This window comes from Drosophila albomicans, chromosome 2L (genome assembly GCF_009650485.2).
Source record: "Drosophila albomicans strain 15112-1751.03 chromosome 2L, ASM965048v2, whole genome shotgun sequence".
Lineage (NCBI taxonomy): Eukaryota > Metazoa > Arthropoda > Insecta > Diptera > Drosophilidae > Drosophila > Drosophila albomicans.
The window spans coordinates 23586836-23608470 of record NC_047628.2 but is presented as its reverse complement, the minus strand read 5'-3'; the positions used below and the strand labels follow the sequence as shown (position 1 = coordinate 23608470).

The 21635-nt window shown below is 43.5% G+C and overlaps 5 protein-coding genes across 8 annotated transcripts; 2 read left to right on the top strand and 3 right to left on the bottom strand.

Annotated features, from left to right (window-relative positions):
• Window positions 1–17: 17 nt before the first annotated feature.
• Window positions 18–2155, top strand: LOC117563677 (UDP-glycosyltransferase UGT5-like). 2 transcript variants are annotated; one of them, XM_052001990.1, is made up of 4 exons: window positions 18–386; window positions 441–745; window positions 801–1180; window positions 1237–2155. In XM_052001990.1, the coding sequence occupies exons 2-4, from the start codon at window positions 470–472 to the stop codon at window positions 2153–2155; spliced, it is 1575 nt and encodes a 524-aa protein (XP_051857950.1). In that variant the 5' UTR covers window positions 18–386; window positions 441–469. The 2 variants fall into 2 exon arrangements, with proteins under 2 accessions (XP_051857950.1, XP_034097995.1); XM_034242104.2 differs by having other exon boundaries at window positions 18–745.
• Window positions 2156–2165: 10 nt separating this feature from the next.
• LOC117563678 (sterol carrier protein 2) lies at window positions 2166–3835 on the bottom strand. Its single transcript, XM_034242105.2, has 4 exons — window positions 3696–3835; window positions 3311–3634; window positions 3058–3248; window positions 2166–2889 (listed from the first exon to the last, which is right to left on the bottom strand). The coding sequence occupies exons 1-4, from the start codon at window positions 3738–3740 to the stop codon at window positions 2226–2228; spliced, it is 1224 nt and encodes a 407-aa protein (XP_034097996.1). The 5' UTR covers window positions 3741–3835; the 3' UTR covers window positions 2166–2225.
• A 2157-nt stretch (window positions 3836–5992) lies between these two features.
• On the top strand, window positions 5993–8398 carry LOC117563369 (sterol carrier protein 2). The gene is made up of 5 exons (XM_034241669.2): window positions 5993–6156; window positions 6447–6770; window positions 6833–7023; window positions 7095–7978; window positions 8044–8398. Exons 1-5 carry the CDS (start codon window positions 6112–6114, stop codon window positions 8232–8234), a joined length of 1635 nt encoding a protein of 544 aa, XP_034097560.1. The 5' UTR covers window positions 5993–6111; the 3' UTR covers window positions 8235–8398.
• Window positions 8399–8799: 401 nt separating this feature from the next.
• Window positions 8800–14714, bottom strand: LOC117563368 (uncharacterized). Of its 2 annotated transcripts, none has more exons than XM_034241667.2 (9): window positions 14271–14714; window positions 13812–14193; window positions 13390–13727; window positions 12131–13324; window positions 11928–12068; window positions 11731–11870; window positions 11272–11411; window positions 10912–11202; window positions 8800–10851 (listed from the first exon to the last, which is right to left on the bottom strand). In XM_034241667.2, exons 1-9 carry the CDS (start codon window positions 14415–14417, stop codon window positions 9200–9202), a joined length of 4425 nt encoding a protein of 1474 aa, XP_034097558.1. In that variant the 5' UTR covers window positions 14418–14714; the 3' UTR covers window positions 8800–9199. The 2 variants fall into 2 exon arrangements, with proteins under 2 accessions (XP_034097558.1, XP_034097559.1); XM_034241668.2 differs by having other exon boundaries at window positions 13390–13724.
• Window positions 14715–15079: 365 nt separating this feature from the next.
• On the bottom strand, window positions 15080–19776 carry LOC117564750 (tubulin monoglutamylase TTLL4). 2 transcript variants are annotated; one of them, XM_034243640.2, is made up of 8 exons: window positions 19635–19776; window positions 18481–19064; window positions 17499–17964; window positions 17051–17431; window positions 16810–16996; window positions 16578–16748; window positions 15512–16520; window positions 15080–15447 (listed from the first exon to the last, which is right to left on the bottom strand). In XM_034243640.2, the coding sequence occupies exons 2-8, from the start codon at window positions 19036–19038 to the stop codon at window positions 15298–15300; spliced, it is 2922 nt and encodes a 973-aa protein (XP_034099531.1). In that variant the 5' UTR covers window positions 19039–19064; window positions 19635–19776; the 3' UTR covers window positions 15080–15297. The 2 variants fall into 2 exon arrangements, with proteins under 2 accessions (XP_034099531.1, XP_051858328.1); XM_052002368.1 differs by having other exon boundaries at window positions 17499–17952.
• Window positions 19777–21635: the final 1859 nt, after the last annotated feature.

Sequence of the window (21635 nt, the reverse complement as noted above, 5' to 3'; positions counted from 1 at the left end):
ATTCAAGATTCTCTTTAAGTATTTTTTCAAGTTACAAAAAAATGCGACCTTGATAATGATTGATTAGGTACTTTGAACTTGTAACGAAATAATGCTCCAGGGTATTTCGAGTTCGTCATCGGCACGCAAATGTTGCTTTTTTATATTGTTTGTTTATTTATGATTTTACTTTTACAATGCTCATGATCCAAGATTTGGGGTGCCTCTCTTTTTCTCTCTTCCCTTAACCGACGAACCGGTGAAAAAAAAACGTAATTTCTTTCGGGTCTCACATTGTCGGTGAAGCAGATCTCTCAGTTGTTGCACGATGTTCGTGGTAAACACAAGTGTTTCTTTCGCTCACTCGTAATTGAGCAGTTTTGAGCAAGTTCATTACCTATCTAGAGGTTAATTATAGCACACATATATAAATAATAAATCGTCTATTACATATTCGAAAGAATACTTGCGAAGTATTCGAAAATTAATTATGAATCTGTATAAAATGGGTTCAAAATGCAATTGGATGTGGTTGCTGCTCTTTTCACTGTTCTCCTGTCTGGATACAAGTCATTCCCTTAAGATCTTGGGCCTTTTTCCGCATCCAGCCATCAGTCACTTTCAGTTCTTTCACCCGATTCTGCGCGGTCTGGCGGAAAGTGGTCACAACGTGGATGTCATCAGTCCGTATCCGGATGCACAGCCACCATTTGGGTACACAGACTATCCGCTAGCCAGTAACTTCAGCATTACACTGGACTTTAATGTGAGTTTTGCTCTCTTGGATTGATCGAGTATAAATCAAAGTGTATTTCCCGTAGATCTTTGAGGGACGTCGCCTGTCATTTCTGCTGCCTTATGTGGATTTTTCGTACCTCTATGCCTATGGCAACGATGCTTGCCGCGAGACTCTTTATAGCGATGGATTGGAGCAGGTGCTCAAGCATCCACCAGGCTATTATGATGTCATACTCATGGAGCACTTCAACACGGATTGCCTAATGGGCGTGGCCTACAAGTTAAAAGCTCCTGTTGTGGCCCTCTGCAGCTCCGCCATGATGCCTTGGCACTACGAACGCGTGGGCGCTCCCTTGATTCCTTCGTATATATCTGCTCTGTTCCTGGGTCAATCACAGCAGATGGACTTTGGCGCACGCCTGGGTAACTGGGTGGCCACGCACTCGCTCAACTTGCTATACAAGTGAGTAATTAAATAGCTAGCGAAGATGCCAACTGAATTTCTGCATTACCTTTCAGATTGTGGTGTGTGCCTGCTGCTGATGAGCTGCTCTTACAAAGATTTGGCCCTGGCATTCCAAGCACTGCTGAGCTGGTGAAGAACACCTCACTAATACTCCTCAACCAGCACTTCTCGCTGAGTGGCCCCAAGCCACTGCCACCCAATGTCATCGAGGTGGGAGGCGTGCACGTCCGGCAGCCTAAGCCTTTAAGTTCGCAGCTGCAGCAGTTACTGGACAATGCCGAGCACGGCGTGATTGTCATCAGCTGGGGATCGCAACTCAAGGCGCACTCTTTAAATAGCGAGAAGCGTGATGGCTTGCTGCGTGCATTGGCGCGTCTCAAGCAACAGGTGATCTGGAAGTGGGAGAACGAAACGTTGCCCAATCAGCCATCAAATGTCCACATCATGAAGTGGCTGCCACAAAGAGACATACTGGGACATCCCAATGTGCGCATCTTTTTCACTCATGGTGGACTGCTTGGCCTAACCGAAGGCGTCTCCAGTGGAGTGCCCCTCGTTGGCATGCCCATTTGTGGTGATCAGTTCCTGAACATTGCTTCACTCGTCGAACGTGGCAATGCAGTGAAACTGGACTTTGCCACCCTCAGCGAGGAGACTGTTTTTGAGGCTTTGTCGCTTGCCTTGAATCCGGAGTACAAGTTGAATGCCCAACGGATTGCCACCGCATACAATAACCGCCCACAGCCGCCGTTGGACACTGCCGTGTGGTGGGTGGAGCATGTGGCAGAGACGCGTGGTGCACCACTGCTGCAGCCCAGTGCTGTGCATCTCAGTCGCTTTGTTTACTACTCGCTGGACGTGTACTCGGCCATTGCTGGAGTGCTGCTAATAATCCTCATCAGCTTTGTGGCACTCTGGCGACTCTGCTGCCGCTCCAAGCCCAAGCGGAAGCAGAAATCCAAGCGCAATTAATCAATTGTGATTATTTAAAAGACAACAATAATACATAGAATATATTTACAAAAACCAACAAATTCAACATCTACAACTTTGCCTTGCTGGCACCAGGGAAACCCAATCGATAGAGACCCACAACAACAGCGCCTCCCAAACCCAAATTGTGTTGAAGTGCCAGCTCCACATTCGCCACTTGACGCTTTTCGGCCAGACCACGCAGCTGCCAGCAGAGCTCAGCGCACTGAGCCAGACCTGTGGCACCCAGAGGATGACCCTTGGAGATCAGTCCACCACTGGGATTGACCACAAACTTTCCTCCGTAGGTGTTGTCACCAGCATCAATGAACTCGCCAGCCTTGCCCTCGGCGCAAAGACCCAACGCCTCATAGGTGACCAATTCGTTAGCCGAGAAGCAATCATGCAACTCAACAACCTGCACATCCTGTGGCTTGTAGCCACTCTTCGCAAACAGACGCTGTGTGGCCAAGCGAGTCATGTCATAACCAGCAATCTTCATCAGACTCTTATCAGCAAAGGTAGACTCTGGGTCACTGGCCATCTCCATGCCCACGATCTCTACAGCCTGCTTCTCCAGACCATGACGACGCACGAACTGTTCAGATGCCAGAATGGCAGCACCAGAGCCATCGGAAGTGGGGCAGCACTGCAGCTTAGTCAGCACACCTTCGACCACCTGAGGCGACTTCATAATCTGATCCAGTGTATATTCATCGCGGAACTGCGAGTATCTAAAAGGGAAGAGTGGAAAAGTAGATATACATAACACGCCATAGGTTGGAGCAGATTAATCGAATGGCCAATGTTCAGCCAGAGGATGGCCCCCAACGACAAGAGATTAGATAAGCCGCGTCTACTGGCAGATTGAACTTTCGACTTCGTTTGCGGCTAAAACTTACGGATTATTGACCGAATGTTTGTGGTTCTTCCAGGCAATCTTGCCAAAATGTTCGGGCTTTGTGCCGTACTTCTGCATATGCTCCTTGCCAGCATTGCCAAAGATCTGGGCTGCCATGGGACCAGCTCCGATCTCGGTCAGCTCACCCATTTCTGTGATGTGGCGCTCCATGGGATTGGCGCGATCAAAGTACTATTAAATAAATCGGAAGTCAATTGTTGTTTATGCTAATAATGCAAATTAAGCTAACTCACTTTGGAGGCCAGAGAACCACGCTCCATCTTTTCGAAACCAAGAGCGAGCACACAATCAGCATTGCCCGACTCGATGATCTGCTTGCCCAGATACAAGGCACTGGAGCCCGTGGAGCAATTGTTGTTCACATTGTACACCGGGATGCCTGTCATGCCCACCTCGTAGACAGCACGCTGGCCGCAGGTGGAGTCACCATAGACGTAGCCAACGACAGCCTGTTGCACCTCGTCGTACTTGATGTTGGCATCCTGCAGAGCCTTGGTCACCGCCTCCTTGGCAAAGTCGGGATAGCAAACATCGGCACGGCGACCAGGCTTCTCGAACTGCAATATAAAGATCTCTTTGTTAGCAGGCCATATCAAAGGTCGTCTTCATACTTTGTACCTTGGTCATGCCGACTCCGATAACGTACACTTTTGTCTTGGTCATTTTGTATTCCGTCTGTTGTTCCCGGCGTACAAACAGCAAGTGTTCGTTCAAATTTATATACAACGGGTGAGATCGCTGTTATACTGTCATACTGTTGTACATTGCTGTTGGGCACGGCATAGATTAGACTAGAGACAAAGAAACATCGATAGCACTCGCGCTACATCGATGTTTTTTATTTGTTAAACATCGATTATGCTCGCTATTCATTGATAAATATAATAAAATAAATTATTTAAATTATTTGCGAAACAATTACAGTATTGAAAACAATACAATATAACATGCACTTCATAACGTAATTTTCGGAATATAATTTAAAAAAAGGGTAATAAAGGTTATAAGCAAAAAAGTCAACTTCAGTAAAAAAAATAGTAAGTACATATTGCACGTATGTAAATTTAATTTAAATATAAATTATGCTGCGCCTTTATGATAGGCAACGTTTATTTTATTAGCCGACACTCGTAGTTGTTGTTGTTGGCCACTTTCAGAGGCCGCGAACGTCAAAAAGTGTCCAATCATCAGGTGAAATACCAGGCGAACATAATAGAGCAGCAAGCAGTTTAACTTCCCACACAAAAAATAAAAAGCTCAATTTCTCTCAGTGACGATTGAGCACATGAGTTGATCTATGAGTATTCTCGGAGCGAAAAAGAACACTTGAGTGACCCAAATAGTTTGAGTGACTTTCTGTAAAGTTACTTGCTGCTGATTTATGTTCGCCTGGTATTTCATCTGTCGATTTGGCACTTTTTCGGCATTTCTGTCGTCTTTAAATGACCAACAACAACAACAACTACTAGGACAGCAACAACAACAACATTTTCTGAAACCTTAAAAATATTATAGGGTAAATCTTATATTTAAATCTTAACGGCCTTTTCAATTTGAATTTTAACCAACATTTTCTGAAACCTTTTATGTTGCATACTTTTAGGGGCAAACAAATTAAATTGATTAAAAAGGACAAAATTAAACATAACTCGACCATATCCTAACATAATTTTAAAGGATATGATCAACTTAATCGATCGGCATCAGTAAAATATATGGATATCTGATTGAAACTTTTTGGTTTTCGATTGCTGATTAAAATGTGAAATTTATAAAATACAGGATATCTCAAAAACTAAAAGGACGATTTGAAAGTCCTTCGGATAAATGATAGTCCTTACTAATGGACTTCGTTTGATATAGGACTTGCAAGGATCTGACAGGATACACCCGAGATATAAGCAATTTTCTATTAATAAAAAGATGCTTGTAACTAGGCTGTTCACAGGACATTCGTCCTTTTTGGAAGGCCAATTAGTTTGTATTGATTTGATCTATTGATCGTTTTTGAAAAATACGAAAAATTCAGTAAAAAAGTGAGTATTGCATGTAAATTTAATACAAATTTTACTGCGCCTTTATGATAGGCAATGTTTATTTTATTAGCCGACACTCGTAGTTGTTGTTGTTGGCCACTTTCAGAGGCCGCGAACGTCAAAAAGTGTCCAATCATCAGGTGAAATACCAGGCGAACATAATAGAGTAGCAAGCAGTTTAACTTCCCACACAAAAAATAAAAAGCTCAATTTCTCTCAGTGACACGCACATGAGTTGATCTATGAGTAATCTCGTAGCACTTGAGTGACCCAAATAGTTTGAATGACTTTGTGTAAAGTTGCTTGCTGCTGATTTATGTTCGCCTGGTATTTCATCTGGCGATTTGGCACTTTTTCGACATTTCTGTCGTATTTAAATGACCAACAACAACAATAACGACTAGCACAGCAACAGCAACAGCAATAAAATCCTTGAATGCCATTTGATAGTACTAGATATTGTGATTCCAAAAAGCTATAAAGCATACCTATTGGTAGGATCACCATGATATGGTGGATATATAATATTTAAATTTAAGTTATATACTTACCTTGCTTACCTCTTCCGAAAGTCGTTTATTGATTTTAAGAGACCAAATAAAACAATAAATTCTTTATTATTTATTACTTTATTTGCTTCCTTATTTATTTTATGTATGTATACTTATATATTAAAGGATAATAAATAAAATAGTTAACTATTTAAAAGATACACTGCATCATATCCTGAATCCTTGCTCGCATACATAATTCAAAAAGTTGCGCGCTGATACTTAATCTGCTAGTATTGAAAATTTCCCTTGTGGTATATTTTACTTTATTTCCCAGGTAATTGTAGCATATTTCGAAATACAACTTGCGGTCACACTGCTGATATTTACTTGACTAGCCCGTTTACCAACGACTACTTTACTTATTAGTAAATTATTAAAGCCGAGTCGCAGCGGTTGCAATTATCATTTCTATCAAAAAGTAAAAAAAAAGAAGTAATTAACAAGATGACCAAGACTCGAGTTTATGTTGTTGGTGTTGGCATGACAAAGGTAAATAAACACATAAAAACCAAAACATTGCGACGACACAACAAAGAGATGGAACCTTCTCTAAGCGGCTGCAAGACAAGTTGCTCAATCCCAAGCTGCTGGAAAACAGCAATTATCGCAACCGGACTTTGAACTACAGTGCACTGCGGTCAAAGTAGAAAGCCTATTGAAGAGTGGTATTTGTTGTTTTTTGTCGAGCAATTTGAATCTCTAGCTATAAGCATAATCTAAAAGTGTGCCGATTAAGTTTTATAAATAAATAACTCGAATCCGATTGATTTCCTTTCAAGTTCGAGAAACCAGGTCGCCGTGCTGATGTTTGCTATCCGGACTTTGCCAAGGAGGCGGTCACCAAAGCTCTACAGGATGCCAAGCTGCAATACACGGATGTGCAACAGGCTGTTGTTGGTTACGTCTATGGTGACTCCACCTGCGGCCAGCGTGCTGTCTACGAGGTGGGCATGACAGGCATTCCAGTGTACAATGTGAACAACAATTGCTCCACGGGCTCCAGTGCCTTGTATCTGGGCAAGCAGATCATCGAGTCGGGCAATGCTGATTGTGTGCTCGCCCTTGGCTTCGAGAAGATGGAGCGTGGTTCGCTCTCATCGAAGGTGAGTTTGATTAACTGGGATTAACAGCATAAACCGTGAATAAATTGCGCTTCTTTCTATAGTACTTTGATCGTGCCAATCCCATGGAGCGCCACATCACAGAAATGGGTGAGCTGACCGAGATCGGAGCTGGTCCCATGGCTGCCCAGATTTTTGGCAATGCTGGCAAAGAACATATGAAGAAGTACGGCACAAAGCCCGAGCACTTCGGCAAGATTGCCTGGAAGAACCACAAACATTCCGTTAATAATCCGTAAGTGCATTGAAAACGTTATCTCTATGGGTGTCATAAACCATAATCTTATCTCCATATGCTTTGCTTAGCTACTCGCAATTCCGCGATGAATATACACTGGATCAGATTATGAAATCGCCGCAGGTGGTCGAAGGTGTACTGACTAAGCTGCAGTGCTGCCCCACTTCCGATGGCTCTGGTGCTGCCATTCTGGCATCTGAGCAGTTCGTGCGTCGTCATGGTCTGGAGAAGCAGGCTGTGGAGATCGTGGGCATGGAGATGGCCAGTGACCCAGAGTCTACCTTTGCCGACAAGAGTCTGATGAAGATTGCTGGTTATGACATGACTCGCTTGGCCACACAGCGTCTGTTCGCAAAGAGTGGCTACAAGCCACAGGATGTGCAGGTTGTTGAGTTGCATGATTGCTTCTCAGCCAACGAGTTGGTCACCTATGAGGCGTTGGGTCTTTGCGCCGAGGGCAAGGCTGGCGAGTTTATCGATGCTGGTGACAACACCTATGGCGGCAAGTTTGTGGTCAATCCCAGTGGTGGACTGATCTCCAAGGGTCATCCTCTGGGTGCCACAGGTCTGGCTCAGTGCGCTGAGCTCTGCTGGCAGCTGCGTGGTCAGGCCGAGAAGCGTCAGGTGGCCAATGTAAGGCTAGCACTGCAGCATAATCTTGGTTTGGGAGGCGCTGTTGTTGTGGGTCTCTATCGTCTAGGTTTCCCGGCTGCCAGCAATATCAAGCATAATCTGACTGCAGCTGTCAAGTCGGCAACAAGTGAGGAGGGTTTCAAAGTGTCGCCGCTGTTGAAGCTGCTCGAGCAGGCCATGCAGGAAGACAAGGATAATCTGATTGAAAAGGTGCGCGCTGTATACGGCTTCAGGGTGAACAATGGACCCCAGGGACAGAGTGGCTTCTGGGTGATCGATGCCAAGCAGGGCAAGGGCAAAGTGATCTTTAATGGCACACGTAAGTAAAGAAGCTACTGTGAAATAAATAAGTTAATTATCATTTACAATTATTCGTTCGTGCAGAAAAATGTGATGTTACCTTCATCATCAGCGATGACGATGTGTTTGAACTGCTGACGGGCAAGTTGCCACCACAGAAGGCGTTCTTCCAGGGCAAGATCAAGATCCAGGGCAACATGGGATTCGCAATGAAGCTGATGGACTTGCAGCGCTCTGCCCAAGGTCGCATTGAGGAGCTGCGCTCCAAGCTCTAAATTAGAGGACTCATCATATGCTTTATTCACCAACTTTGGATTGGGACAGCGGTTAAAGCGTAGTGTTTAAATGGAATTATTTTGTAATTAATTGCATTTTGTATTATATTATTTGTAGTTTGTAAATGATCACGATTATATATTTGATTTTTGTACGATCCGAATCTTTATTGTTTCTTCAACGTGCATTGGCTTTAAAAACTACAATTACATATGTGTTGTATATATATGTATATAATTAGCGATATATATATGTGTGTAGTTGTGGTGTGTGTCAGTGTGAAAAGTGCTCTTTAATCCGCACTCGAAAACATTTCAAAATATATATTAAGAAAAGAAAGAAACACAAACTGAATTAATTTCCGAACCATAATTGAACGCTTTTTGCACTTTGTAGTTGGTCGGTAATCAAAAAATACTCGACCACACTCAACAAAAAAAAAAAACAATATACTATATAAATAGTATGATGCACTTATTCAAGTATCTGAAAGCTTGTCTATCTGTTTTTTGCCAATGTCTGTGTTTTTGTTTAGCTTAAAGTGCCTGTGGTAATAAATAAAAATTTCTACATGTCTAAAAAGTGTTTAGCATTTTGTTTTGAGCTTAATTCTCTACAGTTATCAAATATAATATATATAGGGTATGTATATGTTTAGGCTTTAGTTGCTTTCATATACGTACTTAATTCCCCTTTTCTTTTTTTCTATATATACAGTTAAACGATTCTTAGAACCAACTCAAGACAAGTTTTTGAGTTGCGTTAAACGCTTCAATGCTATGCTCTTGAGTTGCTTCCAAAACAAACAAATTTACAGAAACAATTTGCAACAATTGTGTGTAGCTGCAATAATTAATAATGTGTGTGTTGCACGATGCTCTGGATGACATCGTGCATTCAGGAGTTGGAGAAGGAGCCTCTGGGCTGCTGCTGCTGCGTTTCCTGCTGCGCCGGCCACAATTTCTCAGTAGCTGTTATTGGAGTTGGCGTAGGAGGACAGCGAGGAAGTATTTGTGGTCGAACTTTTGCTGTTGCCAGCTGAGGCTGTCGCTGATGATGCGGACGCTGTGGCGGCAGTTGCTGAGGAGTTGGTTATACTGGGCTTATTGTCCATGCTGGCCATGATCGAGCCAAGCAGATCGACTGGGGTAACGGATGCGGATTTGGCTGCAGCTCTGCTGCCGGTTAGAATGATCTTGTGCGAGGGTACATGGAACGTTTTATAGGTGGTTGTGGTGCTGCTACTGTTGCTGTTGCTGCTGCTTGTTGTCTTCTGCAAGCTCGTGCTTCTATTTAGAGTTGTCACAATTGTGGCTGTTGCTGCTGCTCCTGCTGCTGTTGGTGGTGGAGGTGGCGGCGGTGGTGGTGGCAATGGCATTGGCGGCAATGGTGGCGTCAACACCACAGCGGACAGGCGACCCACGAGCGGCGTCAGCGACGCAGCCGGCAACACAACTTTAACTACTTGTGGCGTTGTTGTCGTCGCTGATTGCGTCGATGTAATGCGCACAACAGGCATTGTGGTTGTCTTGGGCGGCGTTGGTGTCGGTATCGGCGGTGCCGGTGGTGGTGGAGGTGCTATGTCCAGTGGTATAACAACCTCTTCACATACTTCCTCCTCGTGGTCCACTACGAGTTGTGGCGTGCTCTCTACAATTAGCTCATTGCCAACATCTTCAACTGGATCGGGCGCAATAATCGGTGGGGGAGAGGATGGAGTTGTTGTTACTACTGTTGTTGTTGCTGTTGGTGGTGCTGGGACTACTTCATTCTTAGCTGTGGGCTCATCAGAGACCATTTTCACTTGTATTTTGATTTCAGGCTCCTTTTGATTCAAGCTGTTCACATACGCTTCGCGATGCATGAAGGGTGTCTGAGGCACTAGAGGCAGCAGCGGCAGCATGACAGGCAGTGGAGGCGCTGCAGCTGTGGCAACTGCAGTGACAGCTGCTGAAGCTGTTGCTGTGCTAGTTTCGTTGGTTAGGCGTGGCATCTTTGCTGGCGAAGCTGTAGGTGTTGTCTGATCGGTCTTATGCTCCTTTCTGCTGCGTTCCTTCTCCTTATCTTTCTCCTTTTCCCTTTCCCTTTCCTTATCTCTATCCGTATCTTTGTCTTTATCCTTATCTTTGTCACGACTGGACTTGTCCTTATCCTTGCTGGACACTTTTCTCTCCTTCTCGAGCACTGTAACAGCCGAAGACGCCGCCTTCAACTTGTAAGTGTGATCCAAAACCATTTTGCGCATATCAATCTTAGCGTCGTCTTTGTTCGTTTTCTTTCTAGGCGTGCTGCTGTTGCTATTGTTGTTGGCGCTGCTGCTGTTATTGCTGCTGCTTTTGGTTTGCTGTGTGGGCGAAGCACTGGCTGGAGAGTGATCCTCAAGGCTGCTTTCGCTGGAACGTCGCTCCTTGCCATCGATATCAATGGCCTTGCGCTTCGCCTTGCCGTCGTGTGTACGCTTCGAAGGCGTCTTCTTGCCAGGCTCGTCGTGACCAATAGGATTGGGCAATATGGTTTGCTTCTCCTTGTAATGCGGCGTCTCGGCCAGCACGGGATTGTTTTTCTCGTTGATCACCTCTTGGCCGGGATAATACTGACGCAATCGCAAGTGCCAAGCTGCAAAACAACCCATTTGATTAGTATTATACTGACATTCACTAACAAAGATCAGCTTACCTATGCTCGTCACAGCTGTCACCGTGCGAAACTGATGGATAATGTTGCGTGGCAGAAAGTAGATGTCGTTGTCGCATAGCTGAATGCGCGCATAGCGAATGCCATCGCGTCGCAGCTGATTGAGCTTGGCATCTTCGATCCACTGCACACACTGGGATATTGGCGGCTCATGCAAATCGAGTTGCAGCATCTCCACCAATGTATTAAAGTCCTGAGCGGCAAAGGCGACCACATCTTTAGTGATGCGATTTTGGTTATAGGATTGTCCGCAATGCACAGCCTTGAGAATACCTGTAATCAGAATGAGTGAACACGTTAAGAGAAGTTCAAAATGACAGTGATTGTATTTATATAGCTCACCAACTGCCGCGGTGGTGATGCGTTCGTGTCCATGTCCCACATGATCCGCATGCGCCTTTGTGCGATCCTCAATCATTGTTTCACGTGCCTCTGATAAACGTGGCAGATACTGCAAGTTGCGCAGCTCATTGATGCGAGTCCTGTAGCAGAAAGATATTATATTATTAATTTCGAGAACATTTATATTATGAAATGATACAATTTTAAAGTTTAAATAATTTTAAAACTATATAATTTGCAACTTAAATATGTAAACAATGGAATTAATAATAAGCGAATTGATTTAAATATAGATGAGATTTATTTATTAATCATAAATGCTATTTAATGTTGAATTACAATTAAAAAGCTGTGATGGTTTTAGTTAAGGTTAGTGATTAAATGAAGCAAAGTATTTATTAAATCAATAGTTAAATGAATGAAGGAATTGTAAGTGAAGTTTAAAATGTAAGTGCTTACCGCTGTCGCTTGAGTGGCGTCTTGCTGTTTAACTCCGCCGTGGGCACCAGTTGCTCGCCGGCGCGTATCCACAAGATTGGACCATCGTTTGATTGCCGCGGATCCGTTTGCAATATGGAATTGACACCCCAGGGCATTGTCTATTAAATAAGCCAATTAAATATCTATTTCGAAAATAATTTGTGTATAATACTTGCCTTGCATAGAAAAGGATTCTGCTCGATGCGACCGAGTAAATCCGGAAAATAACCGCCAACTTCCTCATGCACTTTGCCCACCAGACTGATCTGATGCAGTGGCCCATAGCGAAATGTGCCTTGGCAATAATTGCGCACCACCTACAATTGCATAATAAAGGAAGTTATTTCAATTCAATCAATTTTGAGATCTATTCACTAACCTGTTCATTGTACTGCGCCATGGTGCATGTCTCAATGTCAGAGTTGCGACCGAGAACGCCTGCCTTAACTGTAAGCGTTGAATAGTTCTCGGCCATGTGCTCCAGCAGATCGGGTATATAGCGCGCAGAATCGTGCACAATGCCCATTACATGATGCGCATTACCCTGCTCGTCTTCGGCAAAACATACGCTAAAGAACTCATCCACCAGCTGCTCCATTTCATCGGGCGGCAGTGCATCAATTTCATGCTGATACAAATGCACAACGGAGGCGCCACCATTCGGATACTGTTCCACTTGAAAGTATTGACCGTATTTGAGATTTTCCAGTCCCCCAGGAGCCTTGCGACTTGCCACTGGTGGCGGTGGCAGACTCTGAACCGTTTGCCAGGCTCCGGAAACCGGTGCATGTTGCAAGCATTGAACCCCAACGCTGCTGCGTCGTATCTTGGATCGTTTATAACACTTAGAGCAGTCGCGTGAGGAGAACGACGAAGAATGACGTGACGAGGACGATGATGAGGAGGACGACGATGACGATGTCTTGTGATGACTGTTCGATGAGCTGGATGACGATGAGGATGACGATTTGCGTACACTGCAACTGGATGATGAAGATGAGGAATGATGATTGCCGCTGCTGCCGCTATTACTTTTTGGCGCTGGTGAAGGCATTAAAACGGATGAGGAGTTGGTAGCGGTGCTCGTGTTTGAATTGTTGTTTTCCTTCTTTACTGGATCTGGGTTCGTATTGTTCTCCTTCTTTATATTATCTGGGTTCGTGTTGTTCTCCTTCTTTACAGGATCTGGCTGTGAGTTAAAGCTCAGTTGTCGCGTGATTTCCTCACGTGTTTTTATCACTGTTTTGTTAGCATCGCCATTGAGCAAAGGCTTCGTTTCAATTGCTTCCTTTTTGATCTCACTCTCCGACTTGATGTGTTTGCTGTTGTTTATAATGTTGTTACTAAGTACATTGTTTCCTGCTTCAGGTTCCTTCAGCTGCTGCTGCTCTACTTCCACTTTGATTGGCTGCTCCACGATCGATTCCTTCTCTTTGTCCTTTCCCTTATCCTTCTCTTCTTTTATGACAGTCAGCTTGCTGGAACTGTTGTTACTGCTGCTCCGACTGCTGTCCGAACTGCGACGCCGACCTGAATGTGAATTCGATGAGCAACTTGACGATGACGATGGTATCTGTGCATAATTATGATTGATTAATGACTAATAAAAAAGTTATAAATATATATTAATATGATTACCTTCTCCCTATCCCGCTCTCGATCCCTGTCACGTTCTCTCTCTCTATCCCTCTCACGATCCCGATCCTTTTCCCTTTCTCGATCTCTATCGCGATCGCTTCTATGAGGTTTTTTATCTTTGCTACGTGAGCTGCTGGAGGATGAGGAACTGGAACTGTTCTTGTAATCGCTGCTATGACGATTCGTATAGGATTTGCTGCTGCTGCTGTTGCTGCTGCTCGTCTTGCTTTCGCGATCCTTGCGTGGATCACTGCTGCTACTGCTGCTGTTGTTGTGGCGCTTATCATCATCCCGTTCGCGTTCCTTATCTTTCTTTTTCTTCTTGTGATTACGTTCTGCTAAAATAGGTTGATGCATTAAAACAAATATAAGCAAACGCAACAGTACACAACAAAAACAAATCATTTGGCAGCTTTGCTTACCCGTTTTGTTGCTGTCTGATTCGGCACTAGTCGCTGCCGCTGCCGTCGCTGCCTTTGTTGGCGTCGCTGTCGGCGCTGTTTCCGTCACTTTGACATTATTCGTTGTAGCTGTTGTTGTTGTAGTTTTAGTTGTTGTGGTATTTGCATTGCCATCGTCAACCCCTTTTGACAGCTGCTCTTGCTCTTGCTTAGTTTTAGTGCTGCTCTCGTTATTGTTGTTATTATTATTATTGTTGTGGTGGTTGTGTTGCTTCTGTTCTATCGCCAACGTGCTCGTCTCTTCTTCGTTCTCCAATTGCGAATTTTTGCTGCTGTTGTTGTTGTTTGTTGCCATTACCACCGATGACGCCGCAGCAAGTTCTGCGTCGCTGCTTATCATTGTCTATGTGTGTGTATGTGGAATGGATATGAAAAGAATTAGGCGCAAAAATTGGGCGGCAGATTACGAGATTGTCTTACCGCTGATGCTTCTGGAACTAGGGAAGCAGGCGTGGTGCTGGGTGCGGTAGTGGTGTCCTGACACATGGTTGCGAGCGGCAAAATATTATTTTCGCCATCATCGCCACCGCCGCCGTCGCTGCCGCCACCTTCTAATGTGTTTTCCATACTGTTTGTACTGGTGTGTTTCTATTTTTGTGTGTGTGCGTGCGTTTGTGTGTGTGAGTGTGAATATCGATTTGCAAATCGCTTTGCCGTCTACGTGACGCTACTCAGGAAGCTATCTAAATCTCACGCGCAATTTGTTGCTATTGCTTGGCATACACTTGCACTTGCATTTGTGGTGGTGACCGGGTTTTTACACGTAATTGTACGCCTGCTCACTTTTTAATAACAATTTCGCGTTTTCGTTCTAGAACGAGACGTCGTTATACGTCGTGCATTCATTGTTTGCCTTGCCGATAACTTATAGCCTGTGTGACCGCAGTTGCATTTAAAAATATACTATTTTACGTCTTAAAATAATACTATTTTAAAATTGCAAAGTCATTTCGCCTATTTCGGTGAGGGAATAATTCATTAAGATGTAAATAATCATAAAATTCGAATATCATTTGATTTCATAAATAAATTAAAATCCAATTAGCGATTTTTTGTATCGCCATGGTCACACTTTATTAAGGTGAAGCACAATATATCGATATGTTATCGATAACGCTTTTGTGACCGAATCACTTATTTCGCGCAATTTTTGAATTTGGAATTAATCAGCTGAGAATGATATTTATTTATATTAAAATGTTTTCCTCCGCAATGTAAAAAAAAATTGATTTATGTTTTAATAAGTATTAACCAGAAATGTTTGAACTTTATTTCATTTGATATTGAACGTGAGTTTTTTTTTTTTTTGATTCTTTTAAAAGACTGCAGTTTTGTTTTTCTGTCGTCATGTTTTCATCGTTTTCATGCACGAACACGGGAACAACAAACGGTAAAGGGCTAGTGCTATGGTTGCCGGTTCTATTTACATTCAGTCTTGGAGTTTTTTTTAATGATCTATCGCAGGTTCTGGACTTCTTGACTTTTGGACAGTTTCGCCATCGTCAACCGGCTTCATTGGCAGATTGGTAGGATTTTCCAGCATTTCGTCTTTTTTCACATGCAACATGTCAATTTCAGTGAGGGCCACATTAGGTTCCTGTTGAAAAAAGGTCGTTAAAAACAAAGTTTAATAAAAGCGGTTATGCACTTAAAGCACATACCTTTTCCATGGCTGCTTCCGACACCTGTAAATGATATTTCTCCTTACATAGTCGCGACAAGAGCGCAATGCCTGCCTCTCGATTTTTGGCATACTTGGTCTCCCAAGCATCAAGCAGGCGATTGTAATAACGTGCGTTCTCAAAGTAGGGGAGAAACGTGTGAGTACCAGGCGTGGGAAAGATGCGTTCGAGTGGCTTACAACGCGCCAACTCGTCCTCGGCAATGATCAGGCAGCGCACATCATCGGGCAGCAGATTGTCCAGTATGGTATCGACATATTCCTCGCGGAATTCAATAGCGCGACTAGTGAAATGATTGTGTTTGCGCACCTCCTCTGCAGTTAGACATGTGGTAAAGATACGCTTGTCATGCACAAGGGGTCCCTGCATCTGCAGTTCCTCAAGTATCTCCTGCTGTTGGCGTTCGTTTAGCTTCGGCGGCACCTGATACAGCGCCGTATTGAGCACGGCTTGTATCATCGGACCCTTCACATGTAAATCGAGCGGCAGTTCGGAATGCAGCGAGGGCGATATGTTAATTTCCAACAGCCACGGCACCAGGTTCTCATCCAGTAGGACATCAAAACCAAACAGCTCGTAGCAATTGTATCGGAAATTGACATTCTGGCGATACATTCGATTGAGACCGGATTCACCGCTAACAATGCCACGTATGATCAAATTCCTCAGAGTTGCCCACAGGCGTTTCGTGTTGACGCCACGATTTTCCAGGCAGGACCACAACGATTGCAGGGTCCACTTGTGGCCCTGGCACGCATTGAAATCCTCGTTTTTGGCATAGTTCTGTGAGAATTTGTTGATGCTGTAATTGGTCAGATGCATGCAGCGTTCATCCAGATTGCCCAACTCTGAGCTGTACTTGACAGAGGCGAAACGAGCCAAACCATCTTTGAACATGTAGATGCGCAGCGGATTGATAGAGGTTAACACCACATAGAGCCGCATATCGAATTTATTGTCATTAATAAGCAGCGGACGTTCAATATATCTGCAACAGAAACAAGTATTTACAAAAGGTTCAATTGTTATTACTCTTGTCACCTACTTTTGGACAACCAAAGGACGATCCTTGGGGAACTGACTCCACTTGTTCACAATGCGTATACCAGTGCCTCGAGCACTTGCCGGTGGCTTCACAATCCACTTGGTCAGCTTGGAGGCATTTTTGGGCCACACTTGTCGCAGATTCTCCAGATCATCCGGCATTATGTACGATCTGCAAGTGAATTTCAAACATGATTAGTTTGTTGCTAATTATTTTATGTTAGTTAGCTGACTTTTGCATAATGCCAAACTCCTTTTTGCCGAATTTCTTCATGTTGCTGGCTATGCTGCGCCACATTGTATCCTTGCGTCCAATACGAAATGAGCCTGGCATATGATTGTACTTTTGGTGTGAGCGTATGGTTCGAAAACCAGGACTCTTCATGTGCTTCTCCCACACGGCCATCCAGTCAGTAGTGTCTGTTGAATGAATCAAGAGTTTAATTATGCTTATACTCAGAGGCAAACACTCACTTTTAATGATGCGAAATCCAGAGTTGAGCACAACACGCTTTACGATCTTAGGCATCACTGGACTGAGCTTCCATTTGAGCACACGATGCAAGGCCGCCGGCATAGGCGGTCCTTTATCGGCATGCGAGGTGAAGTTCAAATATGGAGGCACATTTGGGAACAAACTGGGCGATAAGATCGCCTCTGGCTTATAGTAAACAGATGCTTCTGAGTCTGTGGTATTTGTGGTTGCCACTGAGGCCTTCGATGGCTGTTTATCCAGTTTGAGGCGAATGTGTCTACTTTGGCTGGTCTCGTCGTTGTCTTCGTCCAGATAAAATGGTGAGCCCACATATTCCTCCTCCGAATCGGAGTCTTCATAGCTAGTTATCTCATCAATGGCTGTCAATAAGATCGCAAGATTAAAAGGTTTACATAAATTTATTCAATCCAATTAAAATTCATTTACCGGCACAAGGATCATCATCATTCTGCCGACCCTCGTGATTGATGCTGACACACTTGTTAAGCGTCACACCCATGTAGTTTTGTTCACCAGACACGATCCGTGTTCCAACATACTGCAATGGCAACTGCGACGGCTGCGCATACAGCGATGCATAGAGCGATGTCTCCAGGGCCGATGCAGCTGATTTGGTAAGACCATTTTGTGTTAATATTTTGGATTTCTCATCGTGTTGCTGTCCATTGAGCATACTGCTGGCATGGAACGTATTAACGACTATTTTGCTGGGCGCCTTCAGTGTGGTTGCACTGGAGCTTCCGGCCACTATTCCGCTTTTTGGTGGACTTGTGCTTGTGCCATTGTTGGTGTTGTTGTTATTGGAACGCTTACAGCTGCTGCTGTTGCCATTGCCGTTGCTATTCGTTGCATTTTTGGCAAGAGCATCTTCACGTGCACGCTTTAAAAGCATCTTTGGTGTTAGCAAAAAAATAAGCAAAGCCAATGCACAGCCAAAAAGGAATGCGATTTGGGTGGGGAGAACAGGGAACATGAACAAAGAACGATATCAACAATTAACCAAATAACAATGAACAAATATTTCAATGATTCGGCATGCCGAAAACAAAAAGCTCTTAGGGTCAAACTACACTCTAGATTAACTACTATGACAGTATGATTGCCATTTTCTTAACAATTGTATATTAGTATAATAGTATTGTCACATCTTCCATAATACTTTTCACATTAAAAAATCTTAGTACTAACTTACTCAGCTTAAACTGTAGTTACAATATCTACTCTAGTACTTTTCTCATTACTACTAACTTATAAATATATTAGTTATAATCATTTTAACCTAGTTTTGGTTTAGGTTTCTTTAAGAATTCTATTTACATGCAACATAATCATGCGAACTACAAGATGTAACAAAGTAGAGTGGGAAAAGCTGATTAGATGCTGCAGCGAGTTGACGGCAAATACGCACCTGAACTTTCTTGTATGGCTCAGACTGTAGCACTCCTACAATTGGCGCTGGCACAGAGTTCAACTTGGGTGTGAGACGCGGTGGCGGCGACTTCGCGGGTGCTGCAGCCGCAACGGCAGCAGCCGAAGCTGTGATCTTTGTTGATCGCCTAGGCGATGGCGGGGATTTCTGCTGTGGCGATTTCGTTGTTTTCGATGCAGTTGTCAATGGAGGTGAGCTACGCAATTGAGTTGATTGCCGATGTGGACTACTGCGATTGCTGTAATTGTAATTGTGCGTTGATTGATGATGATGATGATGAGTCGCTGATGAGTGATGATTATGATGAGATAACAGCTTATCCTTATAAAGTTCAACTTCTTCCAGCCACGATTCGTGAAAGTCTAAGATTTCGATGCCTTTGCCATTCGTCGATGGCGACGTTCGCTGTCTGGCTGTTGCAGCATTTTCCTTTGTGGCAGCACCAGCCGAGGCTACTATGGCAGCATTGACTGCTGGTGTTGCATGTGAACGCATGACTGGCGTTGTCCTCAGTTTCTCAGTTGTAATCTGTGCCATATCGTTTCCACAGTAAATTTTGAATGCTGCAAAAACAGATATATAAACACAATATATATTGTTATTTGTTTGGATTATGTGACGATAGATTGATGATTCTGCCAGCTGTGTAACGCCATTACTTCTAGCCAGCCAGCCAGCGATATAGTCTGTTTGTCTATCGAGATATCTCCGCCTCTGCTGCTCTGCTGCGAGTTGTCAATGGCTGCTATTTTCGATCATGGCACAGCACCAAGATCAAACACCTCCCCCTCCCCCTCACCGTTGCATCCCCCCGTGACACACAAAACGACAACAATGCATCGAACATTGCTTGCGCTCTGTAATCGTTAAGAAGCATCTTTTTCAGTTTCGTTTATCGAGCAATCAATCGTGCATATCAATGGATACAAGATCGCTGGGCGCTGGCCAAAATACTTGACTCTAGATATGCTCGCTTTTTAAATATAACGAAGCGCGCGTAAACATTGTTCTTGTTGTTGCGGCTGCAGCAAAATCTCTGCCTTGGCTGTTTTTCCTTTTGTTGTTGTTGCCCTTGTGCAGCCGGCGTGGCGTTGTTTTCGTTTGACAGCAGTTCAAATATAAAGCTCACTTACCTTTTACATTTACACGCACACTATTAATTTTGGAAGTGTAGCTAGCAAACTAACCGAAATTGTGTTTACTTATATTAATTAGAATGCTAGATCAAAACTAAAACTTTTTTATTTAATTTCAAACAAAAAGCCGGACAGTAGAGGTGGAGAAACATCGAAGGCACTATCGATTGCAACATTGTTTTCAAACTGGTTTAGATATCGATTCTTCATGGCAAAACATCGATTCAAAATTAATTTCATAATTATGTGAATGAATTATTCTTTTAAATTAATACATAAATCCAGTTTTTTTTTTTAATTTTCGCGGATTTTCCAATTTGTGGTCTCTCTGTGCAGTGTCAAATTATTTAAAACAGTAATTCATTTGAAAACCATCGATAGAAGAAAACAAACACAAACCAGAGTGCCCGTGAACGAGTGCAACAGTATGCCACATCAAAAAAAAATACTGAATGGGAAAGTCGGACTAAAGTGCGGCCATTTATAAAATGCTGCCCAGCAGCAAGTGCTGCCAATCAATGACGCACACATGTGGCGGCAACTTCAAATCTAATGTGTAGCAGCTACACTAAAACTTATGAGATGAAAATAAATAAAACTGAAGATAATAATAATACATCAATAGCTTGCAATTAAGCCATCGTGTAGCTGTCAAATTAACGAGCAATACATTTGTTTTTATTTCTAAGCACATAAATCAAGCACATGACTAAACCCAAAGTCCAACTCACAACAGAGTTCTACCTGCAAGGCCCAACCACACACACACACACATCAAATGGACGACCTACATGAGTGTAACGAATGCTCAGATCAAACGCCGCTCATGTTGTTGATGAAGACTTCAACATTTCAATTTATACACCTTCGGTTGCTGTTGGTTTTTTTTATTGATTCTGATGTACAAAGTGATTTATCGCAGATCCTGCGGCAAAACTCAAACTCGAAACCGAAAAGCGGCAACACAAGCACATTGCGGCAGAGACGACCATAAGAACCTGACTCACACACAGAGAGAGAGCAAGAGTCCAAGAGACGATATGAATCTGTCGATAAGTTGTGGCTGCGACGACGGCATTATGAGCGTTTAAACGGCACTCAAGGCACCGCCTACAAAACGTCAACACTCAGAGACCAGGGCGAGACGATGCAGCATTGATGACGATGATGATGGAACTTATCTTCATCTTTGGAACTGTTCAATTCTGTGCATTTGTGTGTGTGTGTGTGACACTGGCTCTCGAGACATTTTGCGGTGCAGTGGCTGGACGATGGCAGATGTAGATATGGCCATGTGCCTAATCCCAGTAGCTGCTGCTTGCGTGTGGCCTCCATCTCTTCTCTGTTCGCTCTTCCTCGGTGTTGGCGATCAATGCAATCCTCTAAGCTAGGCACTCTTACTTTGAAGTGCCTCACTTGTTTATCAAATATTATTAATTAGCACATTATGTACGTAATTAATTATCAAAACATATCGCAGGGGAGCAAACTACTCGAAGGTTGCTCAAGTTTAGAATTTCAGCATTTCAGTGTAGGCGGCGGAAAAATATCAAATTTCTGGGCAGCAAAATGCAATTAATTTGCAGCCTCTGCACGTTGCACTCGAGTTCCATATAAACTCGTGTATATAACTAATTTGGCTCTATTATTTAGCAACAAAGCATCCAGAATCCCCCAAATCTGATTGTTGCATGTGTGTGCTTTGGGTTAGCTATCTTGCAGAAGGGTTTCCCTCAAGCCTTTTGCCTATTTTCGGCACCTTTTGGTAAACATGAGATGGCTGCAAGAGAATTAGAAAGGATTCGTACGCTCCTTTTGATCGTCGCCCATTGATTACAGCTCAATTTACACCATGTCAAGGTGTGCCAAAGACGAAACTGAGCTGCCTCACTTTGCCATTATTCAATTACAAAGGGGTTTTCCCCTTCTTTCTTCTCGATTTCGTCTATTGATTGTACTTTTACTTATGTGGATGGCACTCACATATGGTTTCGATCT